Consider the following 26,224-nt stretch of genomic DNA (forward strand, 5'->3'; position numbering starts at 1 on the left):
GCTATCTTCACATGTTCAAAGTGGCATCATGAGAAAGAGAATTGGCTGCTTTACATATTTGATTGTATCCTGGAAGACATAACTATCAACCCAAGAAAGTCGGTCTTGGCCCAGTTAAAAGAAAGAACTTAGTAATGATTTCAGTAGGTCAGCACAGAAAAGCCATCTCTAGAATTTCTTCCCGTTGGCCTCTCGTGAGGACCTTCTTCCATGGCACTAAGCCTGTCCCCTCATGGCCTCCAGCAGAAGGACTGTATCTCTGGGCATTGAGTCCTCCCTTCCCACTCAGTTCTTTTCCAAGATGCTCATGGGGCAGTGAGGAAGAAGGGGAGGCTCTGGACAGCTGGAACGAAGATGATGCTATGGATAGGACTGAACAGAAGCAGCTCCGGCTCTCCCCAGAGTCAGTACGGCGAGGGGATGCCCATCTCCCTGCTTCATTGTGCTTAGTTATGCCATAAAATGAAGGAAGGGCAAGACGTTGTTTAGTACATCTTGGAAACGTAGCTGTGAATAAAGTTGAGTGGCTTAAAGAGTCGCTTCTATAGTTAGAACATGGCGTGTTATGTGTATATGAAAGTGAACAATTTCAACTCCAGCATTGAGAATCTCATGGAACGGCAAATAAATTTGCTGAAAACTGACCCGTCTGATAATACTGTAGCTACCTAAGTGCACTCATTAAATAAACATTGATCGAGTACCAGCTCTGTGATAGGTACTGTTATAAGCACCAGGAACTTGGAATACACTGGGGAATAAGACCAATTTCATGCTCCAGTAAACAGCATGGAGGCCATCAGTCTCTGGAGTGCTGGCGAAAGAAGTTAGCTTGGACACAGAGTGAAATAGGACTAGGAGGGGGAATGGAGAGAAGGGAGAATTCAGACAGCTCTTTTCAGGCTCTTTGCTGAGAAGGGAAGAAAAGGAAAGGGACGGTAACTGGAAGACAGGGCTGTAGGGTGAGTGATGTAAGGTTGCCAAATACAGGGAATCCGATTAAGTTGAATTTCAGAGAAATAGGAAGGCTTTGTTCTCAGTTTTTAGTATGTCGAATATTGCATGACGCTGCAGTCCATGGGGTCGCAAAGAGTTGGACACAACTGAGTGACTCAAATATTCCATGAGACACACACACTAATAATGTTACTTGTTTACCTGACACTGAAATTTACCTAGGTATCTGTGTTTTTACTTGCTAAACATGGCAACCTTAAAATTAATGGATACTAGGCATGCTGTGAGCTAATGGGAGGGAGTCTTCTCTTGAAGACAAGAGAATAAAGTGAGGAGGCTGGGATTCAGTGGATAATGGGGGAGTAGGAATATTATGGGGGAGTACAAATATTATTCTGCAAGAGGGGAAACAGAACACAGCCCAGATTCAGGTCAGTCTGTAGAGATGCAAAAACTGACAACCTTTTTGCTTTGGAGAAAAAATTGATTTCAAATGAGTAGGTTACCATTTCTTTAGATTTATTAGCTTAGGATTTTTTAATAGGCAGCAAAAATATTATTTCACAGTCAGAGAAGTCAAGTTGCTCAGTTGTGTGCGACTCTGCGAATTTTCCAGGCAAGAGGACTGGAGTGGATTGCCATTTCCTTCTCCAGGGGATCTCCCCGCCCCGGGGATTGAACCCAGGTCTCCTGCATTGAAGGCAGACGTTTTATCCTCTGTGCCACCAGAGAAGCCCAAAGATTGTCTAATTTTGTGCTTTTTATAAGATGAGCTCTGCTTCATTTTCCATGGCTTGAAAGATACATTCAAATTAATAGTGTTTGTTACTTGGGGTATCATGGGCTCCCCATGTGGCCCAGTAGTGAAGAATCCAACTGCCAGCAGACACACAAGAGAAATGGGTTCAATCCCTGGGTTGGGAAGATCCCCTGGAGTAGGAAACGGCAACCCACTCCAGTATTCTTGTCTGGGAAATCCCTTGGACAGAGAAGCCTGGAGGGCTACAGCCCAGTGGTTTGCAAAGAGTCAGACACAACTACGGACACGTACAATGGCTGCGTGGCCGGGAGCTATTTCTTTTAAATTTTTTATGGCCCAGAATATAGTCCATCTTGGTGAATATTCTGTGAGTTTGAGGAGAATGTGTAATCTGTTGTGGTTGGGTGAAGTAGTCTATGAATGTCAATTACATTCAGTTGATTGATGGGGCTCTTCTGTTCAGCTATGTCCTTACTGATATTTTCTGCCTGCTGGGTTTGTCAGTTGCTGATAGAAGGGTATCGAAGTCTCTAGCCATAATAGTGGATTTATCTGTTTCTCTCTGCAGTTCTATCAGTTTTTGCCTCATGTATTTTGTTGCTCTGTTGTTAGGAGTATGCACAGTAAGAATTGTTATATCTTCTTGGAAAATTGGCCTCTTTATCTTTTTGTAGTGCTTCTCTTTATCCCTGACAAATTTCTTTCTCTGAATTCTGCTCTGAAATTAACATAACTGTACCAACTTTCTTTTTATTAGTGTTAGCATGGCATATCTTTCTCCATCCCTTCACATTTAATCTAAGTGTTTATATTTAAAGTGGGTTTCTTATCGACAACATGTAGTTCAGTCTTTTTTTTCTGTGCATTCTGATATTCTTTTAATTGGTTTTTTTAGACCACTCACATTTAAAGTGATTATGACATGTTTACTATTTTCATTCATTGACTTGTTCATTTCTGTTTTTTTTTTTTTTTGTCTTCTGCTCTTTTAATACCTTCTTTGCTTTTATGAGCATTTAGGTCTTCCCCTGTGGCTCAGTTGGTAAAGAATCTGCCGGCAATGCGGGAGACCTGGGTTCAATTCCTGGGTTGGGAAGATCCCTGGAGAAGGGAAAGGCTACCCACTCCAGTATTCTGGCATGGAGAATTCCATGGACTGTATAGTCTATGGGGTCGCAAAAAGTCGTACACGACTGAGTGACTTTCACTCACTCACTCACTCACTATATCATTCCATTTCTCTCCTCTCTTAACATTTCAGTTTTACTTCTATTTTTACTTTCTTAAGCAATTGCCGTAGAGTTTGCTATACACATTTATGACTAGCCCAAGTCCATTTGCAAATACTATACTGCTTCACAGGTGATACAAATACCTTGTAACAGAGTTTCAGGTTAACAGAGTTTCAACTTTACATGTTGCATTGCTTGATGGTCAATTAAATACATACACATGTGCTCCCCAGACATACCTGTTCTCCTGTATAGTGTTGCCCAGGGTTACTGTGGGGGCTTCCCAGGTGGCACAGTGGTAAAGAATCTGTCTGCCAGTGCAGGAGACACAAGAGATTCGGGTTTGATCTCTGGATTGAGAAGATCCTCTAGAGAAGGAAATGACAACCCACTGTAGTGTTCTTGTCTAGAAAATTCCATGGACAGAGGAGCCTGGCGAGCTACAGTGCATGGAGTCAGATATGACTCAGAATCAGATATGACTGGGCCCATGCACGCACGCACAGACACAGACACACACACACACAGGCACACACACGCACACACAGACACACACACAGACACACACACACACACACACACACACACACACACACACAGAGGCTTGCCTGCAGCCTATTCAAATGGCTCTCAATTTTGGATGAAATTCCTTCCAGGCTTTTCCCTATGCTTCTTACTTTCCATAGCTGAGGGACATAGCATATATATAATTTTCTATCCTGTTTTCTTTTTCAGCGTTGTCATAAACAGTATCTCATGTCACTAAAGACCTGTGTTTAGACCTGTCTAAATAGATATATTTTTTCCAACTTCTTTATAATTCATTATCTTATAGCTTGCCTATATCTGAGTTAACTTCTTCACTAAAAACATTTTTCCTTTAGTAACTTGATTGCATTTTTTTCTTTGTAAACTTTTGTGGTTTGCACTCCTGTTTCCTTTAACACTTCAAGGAAGGAATTCCTGGTTCCTTCACCATTCTTGCCCAAGTATGAAAAGTGTGATTAGTTCTGGAGGTGGAACTTGGAGATTAGGGTATCAGCACAGTGGGGTGAGGCACCCCTTCTGGGTTGCTGACCTCTCACTGTGCCCTCACGTGGTAAAAGGGGCACTGTGTTCTTCTGCATGACACTCCTGTCTGTGATCTACCGTGATTTTAACCATGTCCCCGGTGGTTAACATTTGGTTGTTTCTAATGTTTTGCTCTTGTGAAAAATGCTGTGATAAATATCTTTGTGTATAAATTGTTTAATTTTCAGATTCTTTCCTTAGAATAAATTCCTAGAGGTGAAATTACTGAGGTGAATAATCTGAATAGATTTAAAGAGTCGTATTCCATATCATCAATTATTTTTTAGAATTCCTGGGCCAATTTATATCCTCCAGGTCCACCTTGAGAATACATCTCATTGTATCCTCACCAGCACTGAGTAATAAAGTATTTTTTTGTATACTTAATATTTTATAATTTGACCAATAAAAGAGTTTCCACATACTTTTCATAGTTATCATTTTATATCTGTATAATATCCCATAGTTGTATTACCTTTCCTTGACCTTTTTCTTTGCTATTTAGTGTTCTTTTCTGAATAGGTTACGTTATCTTCAGTAGTGAATACTGGAAACAACTATTAGGTTTCCAGATTATTTCCTAAGGGTTTTTCCCTTTGAATGAATTTGCTTTCAATATACATGGAATTTAAGGGACTCTTTCATAGTGTGATGAACATAATTTTCTGGAAGTTGTCAAGCAGACAAGTCATCTTTCTCAAGGTGTAATTAAATGTGTGTGTGATGGGGATGGGGGTGGGGGAGGGGCAGGGATGGGCAGAGAAGGAGATGGAATCTCTTGGCTTCTAAGTTCCCTTCCAGTTCTGTGACTCACTACATTGTCCCCGCATCCCAGGCGGTCTTGCTGATGAAGATTTAAAGCAAAGAATTCCAAGCCTGGAGGGGATCAGATTTATTATTATTATTTTTTGGGGGGCCATGCCACACAGCATGTGGGATCTTAGTTTTCTGACTAAAGATTTAACTCACACCCCGTGCATTGGAAGTGCCAAGTCTTAACCATGGACCTCTGGGGAGGTCCCTAGATTTATGAATATTTTTAACCCAAGCTGAGCTGCTTAGACTGAAATGACTTGGGTCAACTCACATTATCTCCCTGGATTTCACTGAAATCCCTCAGATGCCTGTAAAAGTAATGCATGTAGATAACATTGAATGTTAAACTGAACATCTCTGGGCAAAAAAATTTAAAATATTATCATGTGGTATACCTTAAATATATAAAATTTTTGTCAATTATAATGGACAGAAGCCTGGCGGGCTGCAGTCCATGGGGTCACAAAGAGTTGGACATGACTGAGTGACTAACACTTTCACTCACAAAACTGAAAAAAGCAAAAAATGTTCTCATCCTCAGACTGTTGTGGAAGTCTGATTTGTTCTACATGCAAATTGCTCCCATCACACAGGTCTTATCCACCAGACTCCCTGCCACCTCCCACCCCACCTCCAGCCCCACTCGTGGGGTTCTTCAAAGGGGATTGCCCTTGGAAAGCTGGAGGTAAGAAGTTTGGTTCTATTGAGTTGGCAGCCTTCCACGTGACTTCATCCAGAGACGGGCTAGAAGGCTGACATCTGAATGCAAACTGGAGATGTTATGGTACTCTGGAAGGTTCTTTTTACCCCCTGGAACATTTAACTCTTGCAGTGGTGTATCATCTGTGGAATTATTTTAAAATATTAAAAAATAATTCTTAAAATTATGAAAACCCCCTGCCTCCCTGACATTTCCATTGAAGTGTTCTATAGAATCTGAAATATCCTTGGCATAAGCCCTGTAGGTTACTGTGTCTGAGGTTTTCTCATTATCTTAGCATGGAACACAGCTGTCATCCAGCCTCATGGCCCACTCTGTTGTTTCTTCTCACTGCTGGGATGGACTTTCAGAACTGACCAGTAGAAGCCGCATTTTGATTCCTTTCTGGGAAAAACACACTGAGATATATCATAGTTCCAAAAAGATCCATCAGGGTTGCTCTCTTAATAAGACAGCTTCTCTGCATTTCCTCAAACCTGGCACAACCCTGGCGTATCTGAAGGTGAGAAATCTGCCCTGGAGCCAGGAATAATTGGGCAGAAATTTTTATTTTTCAATTCAGCTAAAAATGCACACTTGCCCAAAATTTCATTTATAGTGTGTGTGCTCAGTTGTGTCTGATTCTTTTGTGACCCATGGACTGTAGCCTGCTAGGCTCCTCTGTCCATGGAATTCTCCAGACATGAATACTGGAGTGGGTTGCCATGCCTGTTCCAGGGGATCTTCATGACCCAGGGATCAAACCCACATCCCCTGCAGTGGCAGGCAGATACTTCACCCCTGAGCCATCTGGGAAGCCAGAATTTCACTTATAGATAACCTTAAAAAAATCACATTGGAAAGAAAAATGCTGATGGAAATCAATAGCAATGCTATCTTCAGATTCAAGATAGAATTGAATTGAATAAATTGAATTCAGCATGTAACAATGGGAATGTTATGTGTATTATTCTTGAGTGAGGCGTGGAAATGATGGATGTCTATTCTGGAATAGGGAGATAGATAGAAGGAAAAGTCAATTTCAGTTTCTGGGACAACTGAATGAAATAACTATGCTGATTAAAAAGCAAGTTATCCTGTATTACTTTAATTAAAAGTGTGTTTCTCCTGTGACACAGCGTTACTGTAGCTGGTAGTATTTGCCCAGGGAAATACATTCACAAACCCATAAGGGGAACTTCTGAGGATTTCGGTGGCAGTGTGGCGTGGAGGTGGGCTCTGGAGGCAGTCTAGGGGTCCATTCTGGGAATGCGGAAGTGAGCCAAGATTGCTCATTGGTAGAACCCAGCAAGATGCTTTGGTCTTACTGACATAGAAGAACACATAGGTCTTAAAACAATCACGAGTGTGTGAACAAAGTAAGAGGCAGGATGAGATCTAGCTTATTCAAAGTACCTACACTTATAATAGTACTTTATATTTTACAGGAGCCCGTATAGGCGCTATAGGGTTGCCTTCAGTTCAGTTCATTTCAGTCACTCAGTCGTGTCTGACTCTTTGTGACCCCATGAATCACAGCACGCCAGCCTCCCTGTCCATCATCATCTCCCAGAGTTCACTCAAACTCACGTCCATCGAGTCGGTAATGCCATCCAGCCATCTCATCCTCTGTCCTCCCCTTTTCCTCCTGCCCCCAGTCCCTCCCAGCATCAGGGTCTTGAAACAGGAGAATAAGAGACAGATGGGGGTAAAAGTGAATACAGAGTGAAATGAAGACAGACTGGACTGACCATTGACTGTCTGCCATACATTTCCCCCCAATTAAATAAGTGAGCACAGTTCTCCTAAGAGAAAACAAATACTTAACAATTTTGATTTATTCAGTGATCCTAAGAATGGACGTGATAAACTAATTTAGGCATTAAAGTTTGGTGCTAGTGCATAAGACACAGAAGTTACCTTCCTCTAAGTAGCTTTCTGTTCAAGATTGTACATTCAAGGATATTTAATTTGATGCATAAAAAACCACCCTTCTCTGGAGTGAGTACTAAGATTCTCCCAGATACTTGTAAATCTGTTTTTAAAAATAGACTTTTGCTTTTTGGACCTTTAGGTTTGGAGCCAACCTGAGTTGAAGGTACAGAGATTTCCCATAGATCCCTGCCTCCACAACACAGGGCTTCCCCAGCTCTCAGCACCTCCCACCAGAGTGATACATTTGTGACAGAGCCTACATTGACACAGCATTATCACCTGAAGTCCATGGTTTATATTAGCATTCACTCCTGGAGTACATTCTACGGTTTTGGACAAATGCATAATGACATGTATCCTCCGTTGTTGCCTCATACAGAGTAGTTTTACTGCCCTAAAAACCCCCCGTGAGCAGCCCCTTCATCCCTTCCCATCTCCAACCACTGGTCTTTTTTTTTTTTACTGTCTCTATAGTTTTGCCTTTTCCAGAATGTCACATAGTTGTAATCATTTAGTATGTAGCCTTTTCAGACTGAATTCCTTCACTTGCTGATGTGCATTTAAGTTTCCTCTATGTCTTTGCATGACTTGATAACTTGTCAGTTTTTAAAAGAATATTTGGGAACTCGTGTACACCTGTGGTGGATTCATGTCAATGTATGGCAAAACCAATACAGTATTGTAAAGTAAAAAAATAAAATTTAAATAAGAAAAGATAAAAGAAGAATATTTGATTTCATCATCTCCAAAGTATAATTATTCCCTGTATTGCATATATTGCTTATAACCATACAGAATTTGAGAAAGAAGCTAATTGCTCAACCAGTGGAACCAGAAATATTTGTTTACTCTTCCAGAATCAGTTTAGCTCTTATTCCTTCTTGGTAGGAAGGAACATGTCACAGAAGAAATGTGATGAATGCATTTGTGGGCCTGTCTGCTTTACGCGGGGAGGAAGAGTGGCTCCTTTGACTGTGGAAACTGCATAACTGCATGTTTATAGTCCACCAGACAGTGTCGCCATCTGTGCGGTGGCTGTTTTCATCACTGGCACTGTATCAGTCTGGCCAAAAAAAAAAAATCAACTTTTTCTTTTTTTTTTTTAGCTTTAGCCTTTTCAGTAGTTTGTTTTGTTTTGTTTCTTTCGCCATGCTGGGTGGCACGCAGAGTCTTAGTTCTCCAACCAGGAACTGAACCCACGGCCCCTGCAGTGGAAGTTCAAAGTCCTAACCACTAGACTCCCAGGGAATTCCCATTTCAATACAGTTCAAAGAATGCATTTCCAAATATGCTATAAAGCAAGGGTGTTTTGTAGCCAGACAAGCATGTAATTGAAGCCAAGTATTACGTCTTATGTGTCATTTCTTTTTTCTCAGGTTTCTGCATAGAGGTTTAGAACACCTCTATGCAAATTTTCAGTTCAGTTCAGTTCAGTCGCTCAGTCGTGCCCAACACTTTGCAACCCCATGAACTGCACCATGCCAGGCCTCCCTGTCCATCACCAACTCCCAGAGTTCACTCAAACTCACATCCATCGAGCCGGTGATGTCATCCAGCCATCTCATCCTCTGTCATCCCCTTCTCCTCCTGCCCCCAATCCCTCCCAGCATCAGAGTCTTTTCCAATGAGTCAGCTCTTCACATGAGGTGGCCAAAGTACTGGAGTTTCAGCTTTAGCATCATTCCTTCCAAAGAAATCCCAGGGTTGATCTCCTTCAGAATGGACTGGGTGGATCTCCTTGCAGTCCAAGGGACTCTCAAGAGTCTTCTCCAACACCACAGTTCAAAAGTATCAATTCTTTGGCTCTCAGCTTTCTTCACAGTCCAACTCTCACATCCATACATGACTACTAGAAAAAAACATAGCCTTGACTAGGTGGACCTTTGTTGGCAAAGTAATGTCTCTGCTTTTGAATATGCTATCTGGGTTGGTCATAACTTTCCTTCCAAGGAGTAAGCGTCTTTTAATTTCATGACTGCAATCACCATCTGCAGTGATTTTGGAGCCCCCCAAAATAAAGTCTGACAGTTTCCACTGTTTCCCCATCTATTTTCCATGAAGTGATGGGACCAGATGCCATGATCTTTGTTTTCTGAATGTTGAGCTTTAAGCCAACTTTTTCACTCTCCTCTTTTACCTTCATCAAGAGGCTTTTTAGTTCCTCTTCACTTTCTGCCATAAGGGTGGTGTCATCTGCATATCTGAGGTTATTGATATTTCTCCCGGCAATCTTGATTCCAGCTTGTGCTTCTTCCAACCCAGCATTTCTCATGATGTACTCTGCATAGAAGTTAAATAAGCAGGGTGACAATATACAGCCTTGATGAACTCCTTTTCTTATTTGGAACCAGTCTGTCGTTCCATGTCCAGTTCTAACTGTTGCTTCCTGACCCGCATATAGGTTTCTCAAGAGGCAGGTCAGGTGGTCTGGTATTCCCATCTCTTTCAGAATTTTCCACAGTTTATTGTGATCCACACAGTCAAAGGCTTTGGCATAGTCAATAAAGCAGAAATAGATGTTTTTCTGGAACTCTCTTGCTTTTTCCATGATCCAGAGGATGTTGGCAATTTGATCTCTGGTTTCTCTGTCTTTTCTAAAACCAGCTTGAATATCCGGAAGTTCACAGTTCACGTATTGCTGAAGCCTGCCTTGGAGAATTTTGAGCATGACTTTACTAGCATGTGAGATGAGTGCAATTGTGTGGTAGTTTGAGCATTCTTTGGCATTGCCTTTCTTTGGGATTGGAATGAAAACTGCATTTTTCATTGCAATGAAAAATGCAAATTTTAAAAGGTGCCTATTCCTCAAGGAAACCTGGGTAAGTGGATGTGAATAATCTGAACTACGCTGGAAGAGCTTTCTAGATCCCAGTGGGCAGTAGCCTCCGCCCCATACTCGCTTTCACGCTCATGTGCACTCCAGGCCCCAGGCACCCTGCCTTGGGTTCCCAAGCATTCTGCGTTCCTCTCCCTAGGACCATTCAGAGTCAGGTGGGGAGAGGGAGGACCTCGCGTGGCAGTGTCAGGCAATAGGTAGGGAGTGGACCAGTGAGGGAAGTGGGCTCAAGGGCCGTAGTTGTGGCCAGAACAAGGCAACACTGTGTGTGTGCTCTCCTGAGTGTGTGCACAGCCTTTCGTGCAGTGTGGGTTTATTAGAGGGGCTTTCTAGAAGGGGGCCTCCTGCCACCCCAGGACTGACATGAGAGCCCTCAAGTCCTGCATTCCCCACCCCTGGCTTCCCCCAGCTCTCAAACAGTAAGTCTGGCTGCAATGGTGCTTTCATGCTGTGCACCATTTGTGTGTGACCCTGGGGCTGGCATCTCTCGCTTCCAGGTGTCGCATCTTCCGAGGCAGCATCTCCACCCTCTTGACCTGTTCTTGGACAGGTAGTGTGTGGTGTGGAGAGGAGAGCCAGCCTGGGCCGTGAAGAGGTGCAGAAAGGTGGCCAGGGCCTTCCTTATTCCTTCTTTAGGTTCACTGCAAAATTGTCACCACGGGTGACTCACTCCATGTGCCCACGGCTGAAGCTCCATAGGAAACCATCCTGCCTAATCTGTTCACATTCAATGTTTCATTGCAAACCGTGGGCACCAGACTCCCCTTGATTTCAAGTTGAAGCTGCTCTTTTTCAGAAAGCCATACTCTTTGTATTAGTTTGCTGTGGTTGCTCTAAGAAAGTACTGCAGACTGGGTGGCTGAGACCAAGAGGGATGCACGGCCTCACTGTTCTGGAGGCTGAACACCTGAGAGCAAGGTGGTCGTTCCTTCTGAGGGGCGTGGAGGGCCTCTTCCCACCCCTCCCCCTGCCTCTGGCAGTTGCTGATGACCTTTAGAAATTCTTGGCTTGTGAATACATCACCCTGACCTCTGCCTTCATTACATGCATCCTCCCTGTGTGGTGTGTGTGTCTGTATTGAAAATCTCCTTTTTACATAAGGACACATCAAATTAGAGACCCAGTTGAAGTCTGTTCCAGGGTATCCTTATCTTAATTCGTTACAATTGCAATGACCCTATTTCCGAATAAGTTCACATTCCAAAGTCCTGGGGGTTACAATTCCAACATGAGTTTTGGGGGACACATGGAATACTCAGCCCATAATAATCTCTCTCAATAGCTTGCTTCATTTTGACCTGGTAATAGGAATCTCCCAGATAAAAAGATCTCCTTCAAGATGCAAAGAACGAGACAAATATTTCAACAAAGAGGTCAATAAATCATCACTGTGGAAATAAGCAAAGACCACCCAACTAAGAACAAGAAAATACTATTTTTTCTGGGAGTCAGCCACCATCATTTATGTTTGGTAGAGACTCAGATGCAGGCAGGGGCGTGGGAAGGCTTGATGGTGAAAGGAGGGAGGCTTCAGATATTCAGGTGTGCTCCCCCAGAGGCTGTAGGCCTGCGATGACTGCTGATGGACTGAGGAGGAGTGGGGCATTCTGTATGACTGGTCAGGGGGCAGATATTTGGCTTTCTGTGCTTGATCCTAAACTATCTGAAGCTGTCCATTATTAACCAAACCCTGACTGTCTGAGCCAGTTGCTGTGGAGGTGGTTTGATTTCCTGGATTAGTTGCTGAGGCTGGTGGGTTGGCTTCCTGGACTGGTTACTGTAGATTGTGGGTTGAAGTTCTGTTTTATATATGATCTGGCCCTTGTCCATTTGTATGTTGAATCTCTTATCACAGAATCGGCTTTTGGGGTAGGTCTGCCAGGTACTTGTTTCCACAAATGACTTAATTATGTATAGTTATAAACATATGAAAACAGTAATTTAAAATTTTCCCAACCTTGAAACCTCAAATTTCCCCAAGAGCCTCTTTCTTTGTCTTCATAGCTCTCTCGCTTCACTGTGGTGGTTTGCACAGGCCACGGTCCTGGGTCTCCTCTGATGCACTAACTCATCAGATGTTTATGGAGTTTTTGCTGTGCACCCGGCTCTGGGCCAGTGGAAGGAATCAGAGGTGAAAGACAGTTTCTGCCTTCAGAGAGACCAGTGAGAGAGGCAGGCAGGTAGATACTATCATCCACAGTGCTCAGTTGTCCAAGATAAATAGAGCCAGACACTAAGAGGGTGAAGACAGATTTTAATAAGAACTACTGCGACAGAGAAGAGAGTCTAGGATAATACTGTACAGATGTGACTGGGAGTTTTATGGGGAAATGAGGGAGCAGGGGTGGGTGAGGGGGGTCAGCAGAGTGAGGGAATTGAGAAATTATAGAGTTGGTGAGTGTGAATGCTGATCAGGTCAGCTCTGCTTGCTCTCTGGCATCATTGAAACCAGGGTTCTGTCCCCCCCACAGAGACCAGGGAGGTGGGGAACAGAGGCCCTATCCTTCCTGATGATTAAATTTTAAAGGAATGGCTTTCAGGTTTTGAAGTGTAGGAGATACAGATGGATGGATAGACAGCATCAATATAGAGACATCTCGATAGAGACATTGATCTAGATAGAGACATCTAGAAGGGACAGAGGAAGAATTCACAACGAAGCCCTTTTTAATAAATGCTCTAAGTATGGTCAAGGCCTCTTGTCAGGCACTGGCTGGAAGAAGCAGCAGGTTCTCTGGCAGCCTTGAGCTTTCTCAGACAGGCACTTTAAAGGGGGCTATGCTTTGGAGAAGGAAATGGCAACCCGCTCCAGTGTTCTCGACTGGAGAATCCCAGGGACGATGGAGCCTCATGGGCTGCCGTCTATGGGGTCACATAGAGTCGGACACGACTGAAGTGACTTAGCAGCAGGAGCAGCAGGGCCATCCTAGGGATGCAGTCTTGAGCTGTTAGAAACTAGGTTAGTGTTTGATCAAGTCTTTAATATGGGGGGATGGGTTGGATAAAGTTATTTATGTCGAGAGTCTGTAGTTTGTATAGACCAAGTTGAGGCCTAGTTGAGAAGAAGGCTCAAAGAAGTTTGGTCAAGGAGAGAGTGTGTGTGTGTGTGTTTAATTTTTATTTTGACTGTGCTGAGTCTTCGTTGCTGCATTCAGGTTTTGTCTAATTGCGGAAGGCTACTCTTCATTGCAGTGCATGGGCTGTTAATTGCAGTGGTTTCTCTTGTTGCAGAGCCCAGGCTTTGGAGTGTGCGTGAGCTCAGTAGTTGCAGTTCGAAGGCTTAGTTGCCCCGAGTCATGTGGAATCTTACTGGAGCAGGCATCGAACCTATGTCCCCTGCACTGGCAGGGGGATTCTTTTTATATATGTATAATTTATTTGTTTTTAATTGGAGGATATTTCCTTTACATTCTTATGCTGGTTTCCACTATACATCAGCATGAATCAGCCATAGGTATACATATGTCCCCTCCCTCTTGAACCTCCATCCCACCCCTTGAGGTTGTCACAGAGCACCAGGTTGAGCTCCCTGCATCACACAGCGAATCCCCACTGGCTATCTATTTTACATATTGTAGCGTATATGTTTCAACGCTACTCTCTCAGTTTGTCCGACATCCCCAGTGTCTCTGCAAGTCTGTTCTCCATGTCTTTTTGTCTCTCTATTGCTGCCCTACAAATAGATTAACCAGTACCATTTTTCTAGATTCCATATATATGCATTAGTATATGATATTTGTTTTTCTCTTTGTGACTCAACTTTCTGTATGACAGACTCTAAGTTCATTCACCTCACTAGAGTTGACTCAAATTTATTCCTTTTTATGGCTGAGTAATATTCCACTGTATATGCGTACCGCAGCTTCTTTATTCATTCAGCTGTTGATGGACATCTAGGTTGCTTCCATGTCCTGGCTATTGTAAATAGTGCTGTGGTGAACACTGGGTTATATGTGTCTTTTAAAATTGTGGTTTTCTCAGGGTATATGCCCAGTAGTGGGATTGCTGTGTCATACGGCAGTTTTATTCCTAGTTTTTAAAGAAATCTCCATACTGTTCTTCATAGTGGCTGTACCAATTTATATTCCCACCAACAGTGTGGGAAGGTTCCCTTTTCTCCCTTAAGGGAAGAGAAAGTCTTTGTCACAATGCTGCCCTGGAGGTGAGCACAGGCCACTGAGGGAGGTTATACATGTGTGCATGTATATGTGTGTGTATATGTGTGTGTGTTGAGAGAGGAGAGGATAACTTGACTTGGAAGACCAATCCCAATAAACCCAATAAATCCAATCAGCAGAGGGAGAAGGGAGAGAAGAGCAAGAGCAGGTCCCAGTTTATGGGACCTGAAATGTACATAATTAGAGTGCCCTCATCACAGCAGATGGTGATTGCAGCCATGAAATTAAAAGACGCTTACTCCTTGAAAGGAAAGTTATGACCAACCTAGATAGCATATTCAAAAGCAGAGATATTACTTTGCCAACTAAGGTCTGTCTAGTCAAGGCTATGGTTTTTCCAGTAGTCATGTATGGATGTGAGAGTTGGACTGTGAAGAAGGCTGAGTGCTGAAGAATTGATGCTTTTGAACTGTGGTGTTGGAGAAGACTCTTGAGAGTCCCTTGGACTGCAAGGAGATCCACCCAGTCCATTCTGAAGGAGATCAACCCTGGGATTTCTTTGGAAGGAATGATGCTAAAGCTGAAACTCCAGTACTTTGGCCACCTCATGCGAAGAGTTGACTCATTGGAAAAGACTCTGATGCTGGGAGGGATTGGGGGCAGGAGGAGAAGGGGACGACCGAGGATGAGATGGCTGGATGGCATCACGGACTTGATGGACATGAGTCTGAATGAACTCCGGGAGTTGGTGATGGACAGGGAGGCCTGGTGTGCTGCGATTCATGGGGTCGCAAAGAGTCAGACACAACTGAGCGACTGAACTGAACTTCTAAAAAAAGATACAAAATAAGAAATACAAAACTATATAGGTGGTCTTGGAGAGGGGCAAACAAGAAAGAGGGCCAGAAATTAAATCTTTTGTTGTTGTTCAATTGCTAAGTTGTGTTCAACTCTTTGTGCCAGCCTTTCCTGTCCTTCACTATCTCCTGCAGTTTGCTCAGACTCATGCTCATTGAGTCGGTGATGCCATCCAACCATCTCATCCTCTGCCACCCTATTCTCCTCTTGCCCTCCATCTTTCCCAGAATCAGAGTCTTTTCCAATGAGTCGGCTCTTCACATCAGGTGGCCAAAATATTGGAGCTTCAGCTTCAGCAATTTGATTTCCTTTAGAATTGACTGTTTTGATCTTCTTGCTGTCCAAGGGACTCTCAAAAGTCTTCTCCAGCACCATAGTTCAAAAGCATCAGTTCTTTGGTGCTCAGCCTCCATAATGGTCCAACTTTCACATCTGCCCATGACTACTGGAAAAACCATAGCTTTAACTAGACGGACCTTTGTCAGCGAAATGATATCTCTGCTTTTTAATAGGCTGTCTAGGCTTGTCATAGTTTTTCTTCCGAGGAGCAAGCATCTTTTAATTTTGTGGCTGCAGTCACTGTCCACAGTGATTTTGGAGCTCAAGAAAAGAAAAAAAGTGTCACTGTTTCCACTGTTTCCCCATCTATTTGCCATGAAGTGATGGGACCAGATGCCATGATCTTAATTTTTTGAATGTTGAGTCTTAAGCCAGCTTTTTCACTGTCCTCTTTCACTCTCAAGAGGCTCTTTAGTTCCTCTCTGCTTTCTGCCATTAGAGTAGTGTTATCTGCATATCTGAGGTTGTTGATATTTCTCCTGGCAATCTTGATTACAGCCTGGCATTTCATATAATGCACTCTACATATGAGTTAAATTAGCAGGGTGACAAATCTTCTCTTGGTTCATGGCAAATCTGCCTCTTGGGAAGGGTATGTTTCAGACTGTGTGAATAAGAGTGAAGGCTTGGAGGATAGAGAGAGAGCTGAAATAATTCATAACTGGGTGTGTGTGAAGGATACAGAAGAGAAAAAGCTAGAGAAGATCCTATGGGTCAGGTAGAAATATGGTGTGGGTAGTCACTGGAGGATTTTAGGCAGATGAGAGTGACTCAATTCCTTATTCATGGATTAGACAGATCACTCTGGAAAGAAGTACAGAGGATGGACTGCCTCAGGTAAGGTTGGTTGTAGACCCAGGGAGAGGTTGTCTGCACGGCCCTCCTGCCATACACTGACGAAGACCCAGGAATGTCAGTGCATGTCCATATGTGACTTCAACACGGAAGTCAGGACTCTGACAGAAAGAAGCATTCTTCATCAAAAACATTTTTAGACTGTTATTTAAGTTTAAAAATATGCTTTCATATATTTTTGTGGAAAAGAGGCCCAAGTTACCCTAAGACTTGTTTTTTATTAATCTTGCATGGCATAGTGTTTCATTTTAAATAGAAAAATCATATGTTTGGTTTATTTATCTTTGGGTATCATGCATCTACAAAGGAATAGATTTAAAAAGTCAGATAATTGTGCACACCTTAATGTTTAAAGATTCTATTTTTGCATAGGATATTGATATAGAAATGCCCCAAACTGGATATGCCCTGTGTTACACAGTCTGTAGTGGTGCTGAGGACCACACTGATCCCTAAGGACAAAGTTTTTAAAATGAAAAGTACATCTACTGTGAGGCAGGTCCTGCTGGTTATCACAGGAAATTCTTAGATGGACATCAATCCCTGGTTTTCCCCTGGTGTTCCTTTTAAATTTCCTGACAAGTCTTTGCTTTTCTAGAATAAAGACACTCCATGTTGAAGGTAGATCTGAGAGTTAGCATCTGGGTCACATAACCACCAGATGATAAAACCATCTTTCTTTCCAGTCTCAAAGAAAAGAGTGATTGTTTGGATCTGATCTAGCCTTCCTTCCTGGAGAAGGAAATGGCAATCCACTCCAGTACTATTGCCTGGAAAATCCCATGGACAGAGGAGCCTGGTAGGCTACAGTCCATGGGGTCGCAAAGAGTCGGACACGACTGAGCGACTTCACTTTTGCCTTCCTTTTGTGAAAGAAAAGCAAGTCACAGAATGCCTGCATTTCACTGAGACAGTGGCAGCAACTACATGTCATTCTTTTCAGTGTAGGCTAAGCGTCTACTCGTCTCAGATGCCAACTGGTGCTCTGACTCTCCCCTCTTTGAAGCAGCAAATGCAGTCTGGCCACTGAGGTCCACACGTGCATGAAAGAGATGAGAGCCCCGCTGCTCTGGTTGCAAGGAAGAACCTCCCACCCACCCACTTACATGCAGAACCTCAAATAGCTTCCTGAGCTTTTGTAATCTGGTTTGCATACACATGTTTGGTCCAGTTCTTACATTCTTCAAGTAGAAGGTTGATCCTCAGCAAGGCAGCGTGAGTCAGTTCTGTTCATGTTTGCCAGAAATAAATCTTAATCTCCCTTCTTTCTTTTTTCTTTTTGAGACAGTGCTCTTTCATTATTGCACACTGATTTATTTTAAAAATATTTGCAGATATGAAAGCAAAGTTGGTTTCACACTGAATCTTTTCATCTTGAAAGAATTAAACCATCATGTATGGTGGAGACTCCTTGAATTTCTAAAAAAGTGAAGCACCACCCATGTGTATGTCCATGATGTAGCTCGGGCATTTATAGATACTTGTGTCCATATGATCAACACTCTGAAATAATAAATCCATCCTGTTTCACTAATTAAACAACTAAGATTCTGATACAATCTGGATCTTCAGAAGAGAGCAAACTGTGCTGGGCAATCCCTTCAGTTCGAGGAAATTTATTCAGACTTTCTGAAAGAGGAGTAGGGTGGCTTTGAATCATTTGAAAATATTTCTTCCCATTTCAGAGGCCTCTCACTTTTCCTTTTTGTATTATGATTATTTAGAGTTTATCCAATCTAAACACATATTTGCTGTCGAAGGGCAAACGTGTTTTATTAAAGAGTCACTTTCTTTCTTCTGATGATCCCATCCATCTCTCCTCCTGACTCCCACTGAAAGAGTTCACAGTGATGCTGACATCTGGGCCCTAAGTGATTGTCCCTAAGCTGGCCAGAGCCAAATGGCTCCTCCAGAGGTCAGTTTGGTCAACCAGCTCCAGAAAAATGGAGGTTCTGGATGCAGAGCGACGATCAGAAAATTTGTTTAGGCCAGAAACTCATTTGTTTGTTTATTCATTCATTCATTCATTGGACAAACATTAAGAAGAGCTTTCTATACCCCCGGAGCATGAGGAAGTACAAGCTGATTGTGAAGAGGCCTGCTGTTCACAGTGACTGTGCTCAGGGCACCACACAAGTGCCCGAAGACCACCAGCTCCTGGTCCCCAGAAGACAAGCCTAGAAGCTTGAAGGCAGAGCAAGCGTTGGAGCTGGACTTTGAGGAATGGCCTTCGTTCTGGGGTGGAGGTGGAAAGCAGCCACCCCTGCAGAGGGAAGGGCAGCAAAGAAGTGGAAGATGTTGGGATGAGGGGAGGGACAAGCTAGGGGGTGGGGGGCAGATCCTGAAGGCAGTGAGAACAAACTGAAGTATTCCTGACGTGGTGGTGGGATGGGGTAATGAGGGCCAGACCTAGGGTGCCGGCAAGGAGAATGGGCAGGCTCGACATGAGGACATGCCAAAGGAAGAACAAGAGCCCAGGAAGCGTTGGACGTGGGGCTAAGGAAGCTGCCAAGGTGGCTCTCACATTTTGAAATGGCAGTGATGCCCTTGACTGAAATAAGGGATAAAACACAACCACTTGTTTTTGGTGAGAAGGTTCTGAGTGTTGTTTTGAATGGGGTGACTATAAGACTGAAGTTTATGTTTCTTGTGTATCACATACCTGGAACGCAGAAGAAAGCCATGGTCAAAATACAAGCAATTCCCCCCTCCCCACACAAAAATACAAGCAGAGGAGTCAATCAGGGAGATGTCAGATTATAAAGGACCCAAGTACATTTTGAAATTGGGTGTGTTGGCAGCACTGGTCTTGTCTTCCTTGGATCCCTGTCTCCTTTCCTTTAAAAGTAACTGAAGGTTATGAGGGTAACAAGGCTTTGGGACTTCCATGGTTGTCAGTGGTTAGGATGCTGAGCTTTCACTGCCAAGGCCCGGGTTTGATCCCTGGTCAGGGAACTAAGATTCCACCAGCCACCCAGTATGGCCAAAAAACAAAACAAAAAAAACTCCAAACAAACAGAAAGGGGTGAACGGACTTTGAAATATTGGAAACCACATCAGCGCTCTCCCCTCCTGCTCTTACCCACAACTTGGTGATTGACATTCTTGGGACTAGGATTCTAAGTCTCAGGCTTGCAAGTCCTTGGGCTCATCTGGAGTGAGCTTCATCAGTTTGTCCACACAGAGCAGGATGAGGGTGAGAAACAAGAGACTCCACCCAACAGCTGCCGCGATCCAGCCGTATTCATCTACTCCCGTGTGGCAACACCGGGCTGCTTGTGGGCAGAAGTCAGCGTCTGGCGGGGAAGAGAGGGCAAGAAGGACAGTGTCACCCCAGCCTCCCTTCCCCCCAGGCTATTCTCTGATATTGATATCATTAAGACCAGTAATAACAGGATAGCACCATTTACTAAGGCACGCCCTGTGCTGTGCTAAGAGCTCTACACACGTTCCCTTTATTCCTCACGAAATGGATAGGCACAGTTATTCCTCCTGTTTGACATGCAGGAACTGAAGCTATCACCTGCCCAGGGGCACGAGATGGCAGAACTAGAACGCAAACCCACGTTTGTAGGAGTCCAAAGCCATGTTTGTAGCCTCTACATATTGCTGCCTGTTACTCTCCTTTGTTAGTGCCCAGAAGTAAGCACATGTGGTCATTCAATGGGGGCAGAATCAAGGAGCCAAACTTAGAATAAAGCAAACTTCCTATTAATTAGACATGCACCACAGTGGTTGTTTTATGAAGCACTAGGCTCCTTACCACTGCAAGTCTTCAAGTGAAAGATGAACAGAAAAATGCGACAGGTACCAGAATGAAGCTCCTGCATTGGGCAGGAATCGGAATGGCTCATGTTTAGGATGTTTCCACTCCCAAACTTCTATAAGCATTCGAAGTCAGGGGGTGACTGCTGCTGTCCTGAGGATGGGCCATTAAAGCCGACTGCACCAAAGAGTGTGAGCTTACATGGGGACCATGGCCAAGACAGCTCTGTAGACATGCCCTGCAGATGGTTCTGGGGCCGTGAACAAACCACACCGGGGTGCGAGAGGGCCAGGCAGGCGCTCAGTCACTCAATGCCAATGAACAGAAAGCAGGAGGCTTAAGTGTCCCTCCCTGTTCCGAGATGAGCCCTGGGCTAGGGCAATTGCCAGGAGAAGCTTACTGGGGCACTGCTCCAGGGTCTCAAGATCCTCTGGATGGTGGACGGTCAAGGTTGAGTTGCTGCTGCTGCTTGCTTCTGAAAGAAAAGATAAATGACAATCTCAGGCAGTAGGAAAAGCCATTCTCAGGCATGGAGTTGGCAGTTTTTGCTTGAATCAGTAGTGAGTATTATGACAGTATTATAGAAGTTCCAGTAGAGGTATGTTGAGATTTCATGCAGCAAAGTTCTGTTATAGCCTGAACTATGTCCCCCAAATGCGGTAGTGCTTTGTTATGGAAATAGGGCTTTACAAGAGGCAATTAAGGTGAAATGGTTAAGTTAGTCCAGTGTGACTGGTGTCCTTGTGAGAAGAGGAAGAGGGACCAGGGATGGGAACTCATAGGGAAAAGAGGATATGAGGACCCAGTGCAGAGTGGGGCGATCTGCAAGCAGAGGAGAGAGGCCTCGGGAGTAAACACAGCTGGTGACACAGATCTGGAGCCTCCAGATCTGTGAGAAAAGAGGCTTTTGTGGTTTCAGCCACCCAGGCTGTGGTATTTTGTTGGGCAGCAAACTCACACACTCCCCTTTTCCAACCACTTCGTATTCCCATTGAGATGCTTTATCTTTATATCTCATCACCCTTCTGTCACCAAGGGCCTCTGTTTAAGCTGCTTTCTATGCAGATAAGTACATCTAAGAAGTGTTTTTTTTTTTTTTCCCCTAGCATATACTAACACAGTCACTTAAAAATCTGCCACGTTTTTTCATAACTAGCTTCAGTTTCCTTCAAAAACTTGAACTAAACAACATCGAAGTCTGACCTTGATTCTTTATTTCTGATGATTATGATGTTAGTATTCGGAAAAAGGGTGTGAAAAACTAAACACCCGACAAGCAAGTTGAGAGGTTTCTAGTGTATACAGCACTTAGAATTATACAGCCCTTGATTAATAAACAAGGCACACAATGATAAAAAGGCACTTTAGCAGAAAATATCAGAGTCTGGGGAGTAGGGAGAGATTACAGAGATGAACATAAGGATCCCCAAGGGAGAGAAACCATGGGCTGTGTTCCCTCCCATCACTGAGAATAAGAAGGTAGGCAATCTGGGTCCACTGTGTCCAATATGGTGGCCACAAACCAGAGTAGCTGTTTAAGTTTATTAAAATGAAATTAAATGAAAATTTCAGCTACTTGGTCATACTGCTGCTGGTGCTAAGTCGCTTCAGTTGTGTCCAACTCTGTGCGACCCCATAGATGGCAGCCCACCACGCTCCCCTGTCCCTGGGATTCTCCAGGCAAGAACACTGGAGTGGGTTGCCATTTCTTTCTCCAATACATGAAAGTGAAAAGTGAAAGTGAAAGTGAATTCGCTCAGTTGTGTCCAACTCTTAGCGACCCCATGGACTGTAGCCCACCAGGCTCCTCCATCCATGGGATTTTCCAGGCAAGAGTACAGGAGTGGGGTGCCATTGCCTTCTCCATACTAGCCACTTGCAAAGTGCTCAATCATGTGGCTGGTGGCTTCCATGTTAGAAAGATAGCACAGACATGGAACCTTTCCACAATCAAAAAAGTTCTGTTAGAAACAAACTCACAGACTCAGAGAACAAACTCATGGTTTCTAGGGGGCAAGGATGTGGGGGAAGGGATAGTTAGGGAGTTTGGGATCTACACGTACACGCTGCTATATTTAAAATGGATGACCAATAAGGACCTTCTGTGTAGCTCAGGGAACTCCGCTCAGTGTCCTGTGGCAGCCTGGATGGAAGGGGAGTTTGGGGCAGGATGGATACATGTACACATATGGCCTAGTTTCTTTGCTGTCCCCCTGAAACTATTACAACATTATTAACCAGCTATACTCCAATATAAAATAAAAAGTTAAAAAAAAGTTCTGTTAGACAATGCTGATCTAGGTAGAGCAAGACCGAGAGAGCGTTTGAAAGAATCTTTCTGGAAATTGTATGGCTGCTCAATCTGCTTCTTTGGCAATGACAGAAAAAAGTTTGGAAAATCTCCAGGCCCCACTGACTCTAGGTTAGCATGTCCTTCAAAGGTACTTGCTGTCACATAGTAGAATAACTTGGGAGGAGACTTCTTGATTAGCCAAAGCCAGGAAATTTCTGCTCAGACTAATTTTACACTACCCCCTCCCCAGCCGCTCCAGTGTCCTGCTAAAATATAGTAACTAGCTTGATGCAATCTGATTGCTACTGTAAATTATTTACAGCTAAATGCCTCAGAGCTTGGTTTTTATTTGCTTTGGAAAAATTGATTCCTCCATGTTTTAATTTCCCTTGTTACCTGAATAACTTCCTTGACCCTGACTTTCATCTCCCCTCTACCTTAGTAGGGAAGTGGTCCTGGTCTAGGACTGGTATGTGGAAAAAAATCAAGTTAATGAAACACTAGTAGTAGGTTAACCCGTATAAAATCGCCATTTCTATAGGTCCAGAATTATTCAATATCAGACATTTTATATGATTCAAATCAAATAACCTAGTATAAATTCTGAAGAACTGAAACATCACCCACCTCCCTCATAAGCAAAGCCAGCCAGGGACTTGTCCATTTGGAGTCACTTCCAAAGTAAAGGCTACTGGAAGGATCCAGCTGTTCAGTGCAGTGAAATGGGCCAAGTGTTTGAGGCCTTCTCATAAGCAAGGCACCTCCAGGGTAAACAGAAAACACTCTTACTTGGAGAGGGCTGATATTGGAAAAAGTAAAAGGAACATGCTAACCTTTGTTGAGTGTTTGAAATGAAGTGAAAGTGTTAGTCATTCAGTCAGGTCTGACTCTTTTTGACCCCGTGGACTGTAGCCCACCAGGCTTCTCTGTCTGTGGAATTCTCCAGGCAAGAATACTGGAGTGGGTTGCCATTCCCTCCTCCAGGGGATCTTCCCCAACCAGGGACTGAACCTGGGTCTCCTGCATTGCAGGCGGATTCTTTACTGTCTGATCCACCAGGGAAGCCCCGTTGGAGTGTTTACCACATGCTATTTTATTCAAAGGTCTTTTTGCGCAGTTACCCTATTTCATCTTTACAACAACTCTATATATAAGCACTATGATTATCTCCACATTAGATATGAGCGAACTGAAGCACAGGGAGGGTAAAGAATTTGCTTGAGATCACACAACTAGTCAGTTGTGGAAGCTAAAGTAGAGTTGAGGCTCAGAGGCTTGAGAGCCCACCCTCTGAACCTCCCGAGGAGAGACTGTGAGGAGAGAGATGGACGCTGCTTGGCATGGGGGACCGTGAGGGTTGGCTTTGAGAGAGGGAGAATCTGCCAGGGAGCAGGGCAGGCTGTTCTGAGGAACCAGGTCAAAGCCAAAGGCAAAAGCCAGGAGCATGAGAATGGGAGCGAGGTCCCTGATGTGCAGAGCCCAGCCTGGGAGGGCGCTTCCTAACACCCCCCTCGGCCTCCCTGAGAAAGTGGGGTGATAATCCAACATCTCCTGAGCCGGGTGAGATGGGGGAAGTTTTAACAGCATACGGCAGCCTTGTGTGTTGAGGTTTGGTGAAAGCTGCAAAGGATGCCCGGGGTTAAGGGATGGACGGATGTCCTTAGGTGAGAGGAGGGCATGCAAAGGGAGGATGATAGCCACAAAATACAGAACTGCAACGCAATTACCCTGAGCAGGGGCCACTGAGAAACAGCAGCCCAAAGATGCCGTTTTAGGTGCACCTTCCGTCTCTGATAGGAGGGACTCGTGCTAGCTCCCATCTTGGCTTACTCTGGTCTTAGGCAAACCCGCATCCCACCCTACCCTCTCCAGCCTAATCCTTCAGATGAGAAAGCCCTGCTTCCTCTTTCCTTTGAGCAGGACCAACCCGAGCCAAGGAATCCTCCTCCTGCCTCCTTCTCTCCCCCACCCTCCCTCACTCTTTCCAGTGTGGCAAGAATAAAGCTCACGGTTCTACCTGCCAAGTAAACCGGGTGCAAGGAGAGGAAAGCCAGGCCGAGGACCAGGGAGGCCCAGGGTGCCAGGTGGAGGCGCTTCATGCTGAGGAGAGAGGCTTCTGTGTGCACTGCCCCTGCAGAGGCGAGCTGAGGGCTGCCTGCCATGCACCCCGTGTGTGTCTCGTCCTGCAGGAGCTTGGAAACAACGCTGGCAGAGGTGAATTTCTGCTCTGTGTTTGGGGGAGAGAGAGGGGGTGGAGCAAAGGGAGCTTGGGCTGTCACACCTGGCTTTCACCTCTCCAGGAGGGAAGCTGAGCTGTGTTGGCTGGGGGAGGAAGAGAGGGTAAATTTTGTGGTTCTTACTTAGGTTTCATTTTGTCCCTGCTGAGAAAAAAGAGGACAGGGGAGGCAATCTGGGCCCTGCTGGTTCCTTGAGGATGAGTTTGCTGTCTCTTCCACTTGCAGGCTTACGTGCTATATTCCCTGGTCTGTCCTGTCCAATATTTTCTGAGCCCATACCCTCTTGCTAGGGGCTTCCTTGGTGGCTCAGATGGTAAAAAATCTGCCTGCAATGAAGGAGACCAGGGTTTGATCCCTGGGTCGGGAAGATCCCCCGGAGAAGGGAATGGCAACCCACTCCAGTATTCATGCCTGGAGAATCCATGGGGTCACAAAGGGTCGGACACGCCTGAGCAACTATAACACACGCACACACACTCTCTTGCTAAAGTCTAGAAATGCATGTCCTCAAAGTGCCTTTTTACAAATATGCATCATTAAAGTACAGAGCAGTAGTTTAGAAAGGACCTGAGAAAGACAAAGCACTTTGCTTCTCAGCAGCTCTGGGCATCACCTGCTGCCGCAAAAGGAAGATAACATTTGGGTTGGGTCTTGATGGACGACTAGGGTTTCGACAGGCAAAGAGGAGAAGGGGACATCATAGGCAAAAGGGATGGGCAAGCAAAGCCCCAGGGGTAAGAGATGCTCAGAAGTCCACTGTGGCCAAGAGGCTGAGTGTCCCATGTGTCGGGCTTGGGGGCTGAATTGTCAAGAGACGAAAGGCAAGTTTTGTGAAGATTTTGAACTGAGTAGTCATTTGATTGAGGGGGCTTCCCAGGTGGTGCTAGTGGTAAAGAACCTGTCTGCCAGTGCAAGAGAGACATAAGAGATCTGGGTTCTCAGAATTGAGACATGTGTAACCCAATGTTCATCACAGCACTGTTTATAATAGCTAGGACATGGAAGAGACCTAGATGTCCATTGGCTGATAAATGAATAAGAAAGCTGTGGTACATATACACAATGGAGTATTACTCATCCATTAAAAAGAATACCTTTGAATCAGTTCTAATGAAGTAGATGAAACTGGAGCCTATTATACAGAGTGAGGTAAGTCAGAAAAAAAAACACCAGTACAGTATATTAACGCATATATATGGAATTTAGAAAGATGGTAATGATGACCCTATATGCAAGACAGCGAAAGAGACACAGATATAAAGAACAGACTTTCGGACTCTGGGAGAAGGTGAAGGTGGGATGATTTGAAAGAATAGCATTGAAACACGTATATTACCATATGTGAAATAGATCGCCAGTCCAGGTTCAATGCATGAGACAGGGCGCTCAGGGCTGGTGCTCTGGGATGACCCTGAGGGATGGGATGGGGAGGGAGGTGGGAGAGGGGTTCA

General features: G+C 44.3%; 1 protein-coding gene across 3 annotated transcripts; it reads right to left on the reverse strand.

Annotated features, from left to right (window-relative positions):
• Positions 18,440–24,755, reverse strand: TMEM213 (transmembrane protein 213). Of its 3 annotated transcripts, none has more exons than XM_005679518.3 (4): positions 24,554–24,755; positions 20,644–20,718; positions 19,560–19,773; positions 18,440–18,740 (listed from the first exon to the last, which is right to left on the reverse strand). In XM_005679518.3, the coding sequence occupies exons 1-3, from the start codon at positions 24,696–24,698 to the stop codon at positions 19,604–19,606; spliced, it is 390 nt and encodes a 129-aa protein (XP_005679575.2). In that variant the 5' UTR covers positions 24,699–24,755; the 3' UTR covers positions 18,440–18,740; positions 19,560–19,603. The 3 variants fall into 3 exon arrangements, with proteins under 3 accessions (XP_005679575.2, XP_005679574.2, XP_013818977.2); XM_013963523.2 differs by having other exon boundaries at positions 18,443–19,139; XM_005679517.3 differs by having other exon boundaries at positions 18,440–19,773.

This window comes from Capra hircus, chromosome 4, assembly GCF_001704415.2.
Source record: "Capra hircus breed San Clemente chromosome 4, ASM170441v1, whole genome shotgun sequence".
NCBI lineage: Eukaryota > Metazoa > Chordata > Mammalia > Artiodactyla > Bovidae > Capra > Capra hircus.

What these genes read in the sequence shown, in the direction of transcription:
- TMEM213 (XM_005679518.3), bottom strand. Translation starts at nt 24,698, where the DNA reads ATGGCAGGCAGCCCTCAGCTCGCCTCTGCAGGGGCAGTGCACACAGAA. An exon ending in GCACCCGGTTTACTTGGCAG is followed by an intron (nt 20,719 to 24,553) that starts GTAGAACCGTGA and finishes CTTTTCTTTCAG; the next exon opens with AAGCAAGCAGCAGCAGCAAC. An exon ending in GACCCTGGAGCAGTGCCCCA is followed by an intron (nt 19,774 to 20,643) that starts GTAAGCTTCTCC and finishes CTTCCCCGCCAG; the next exon opens with ACGCTGACTTCTGCCCACAA.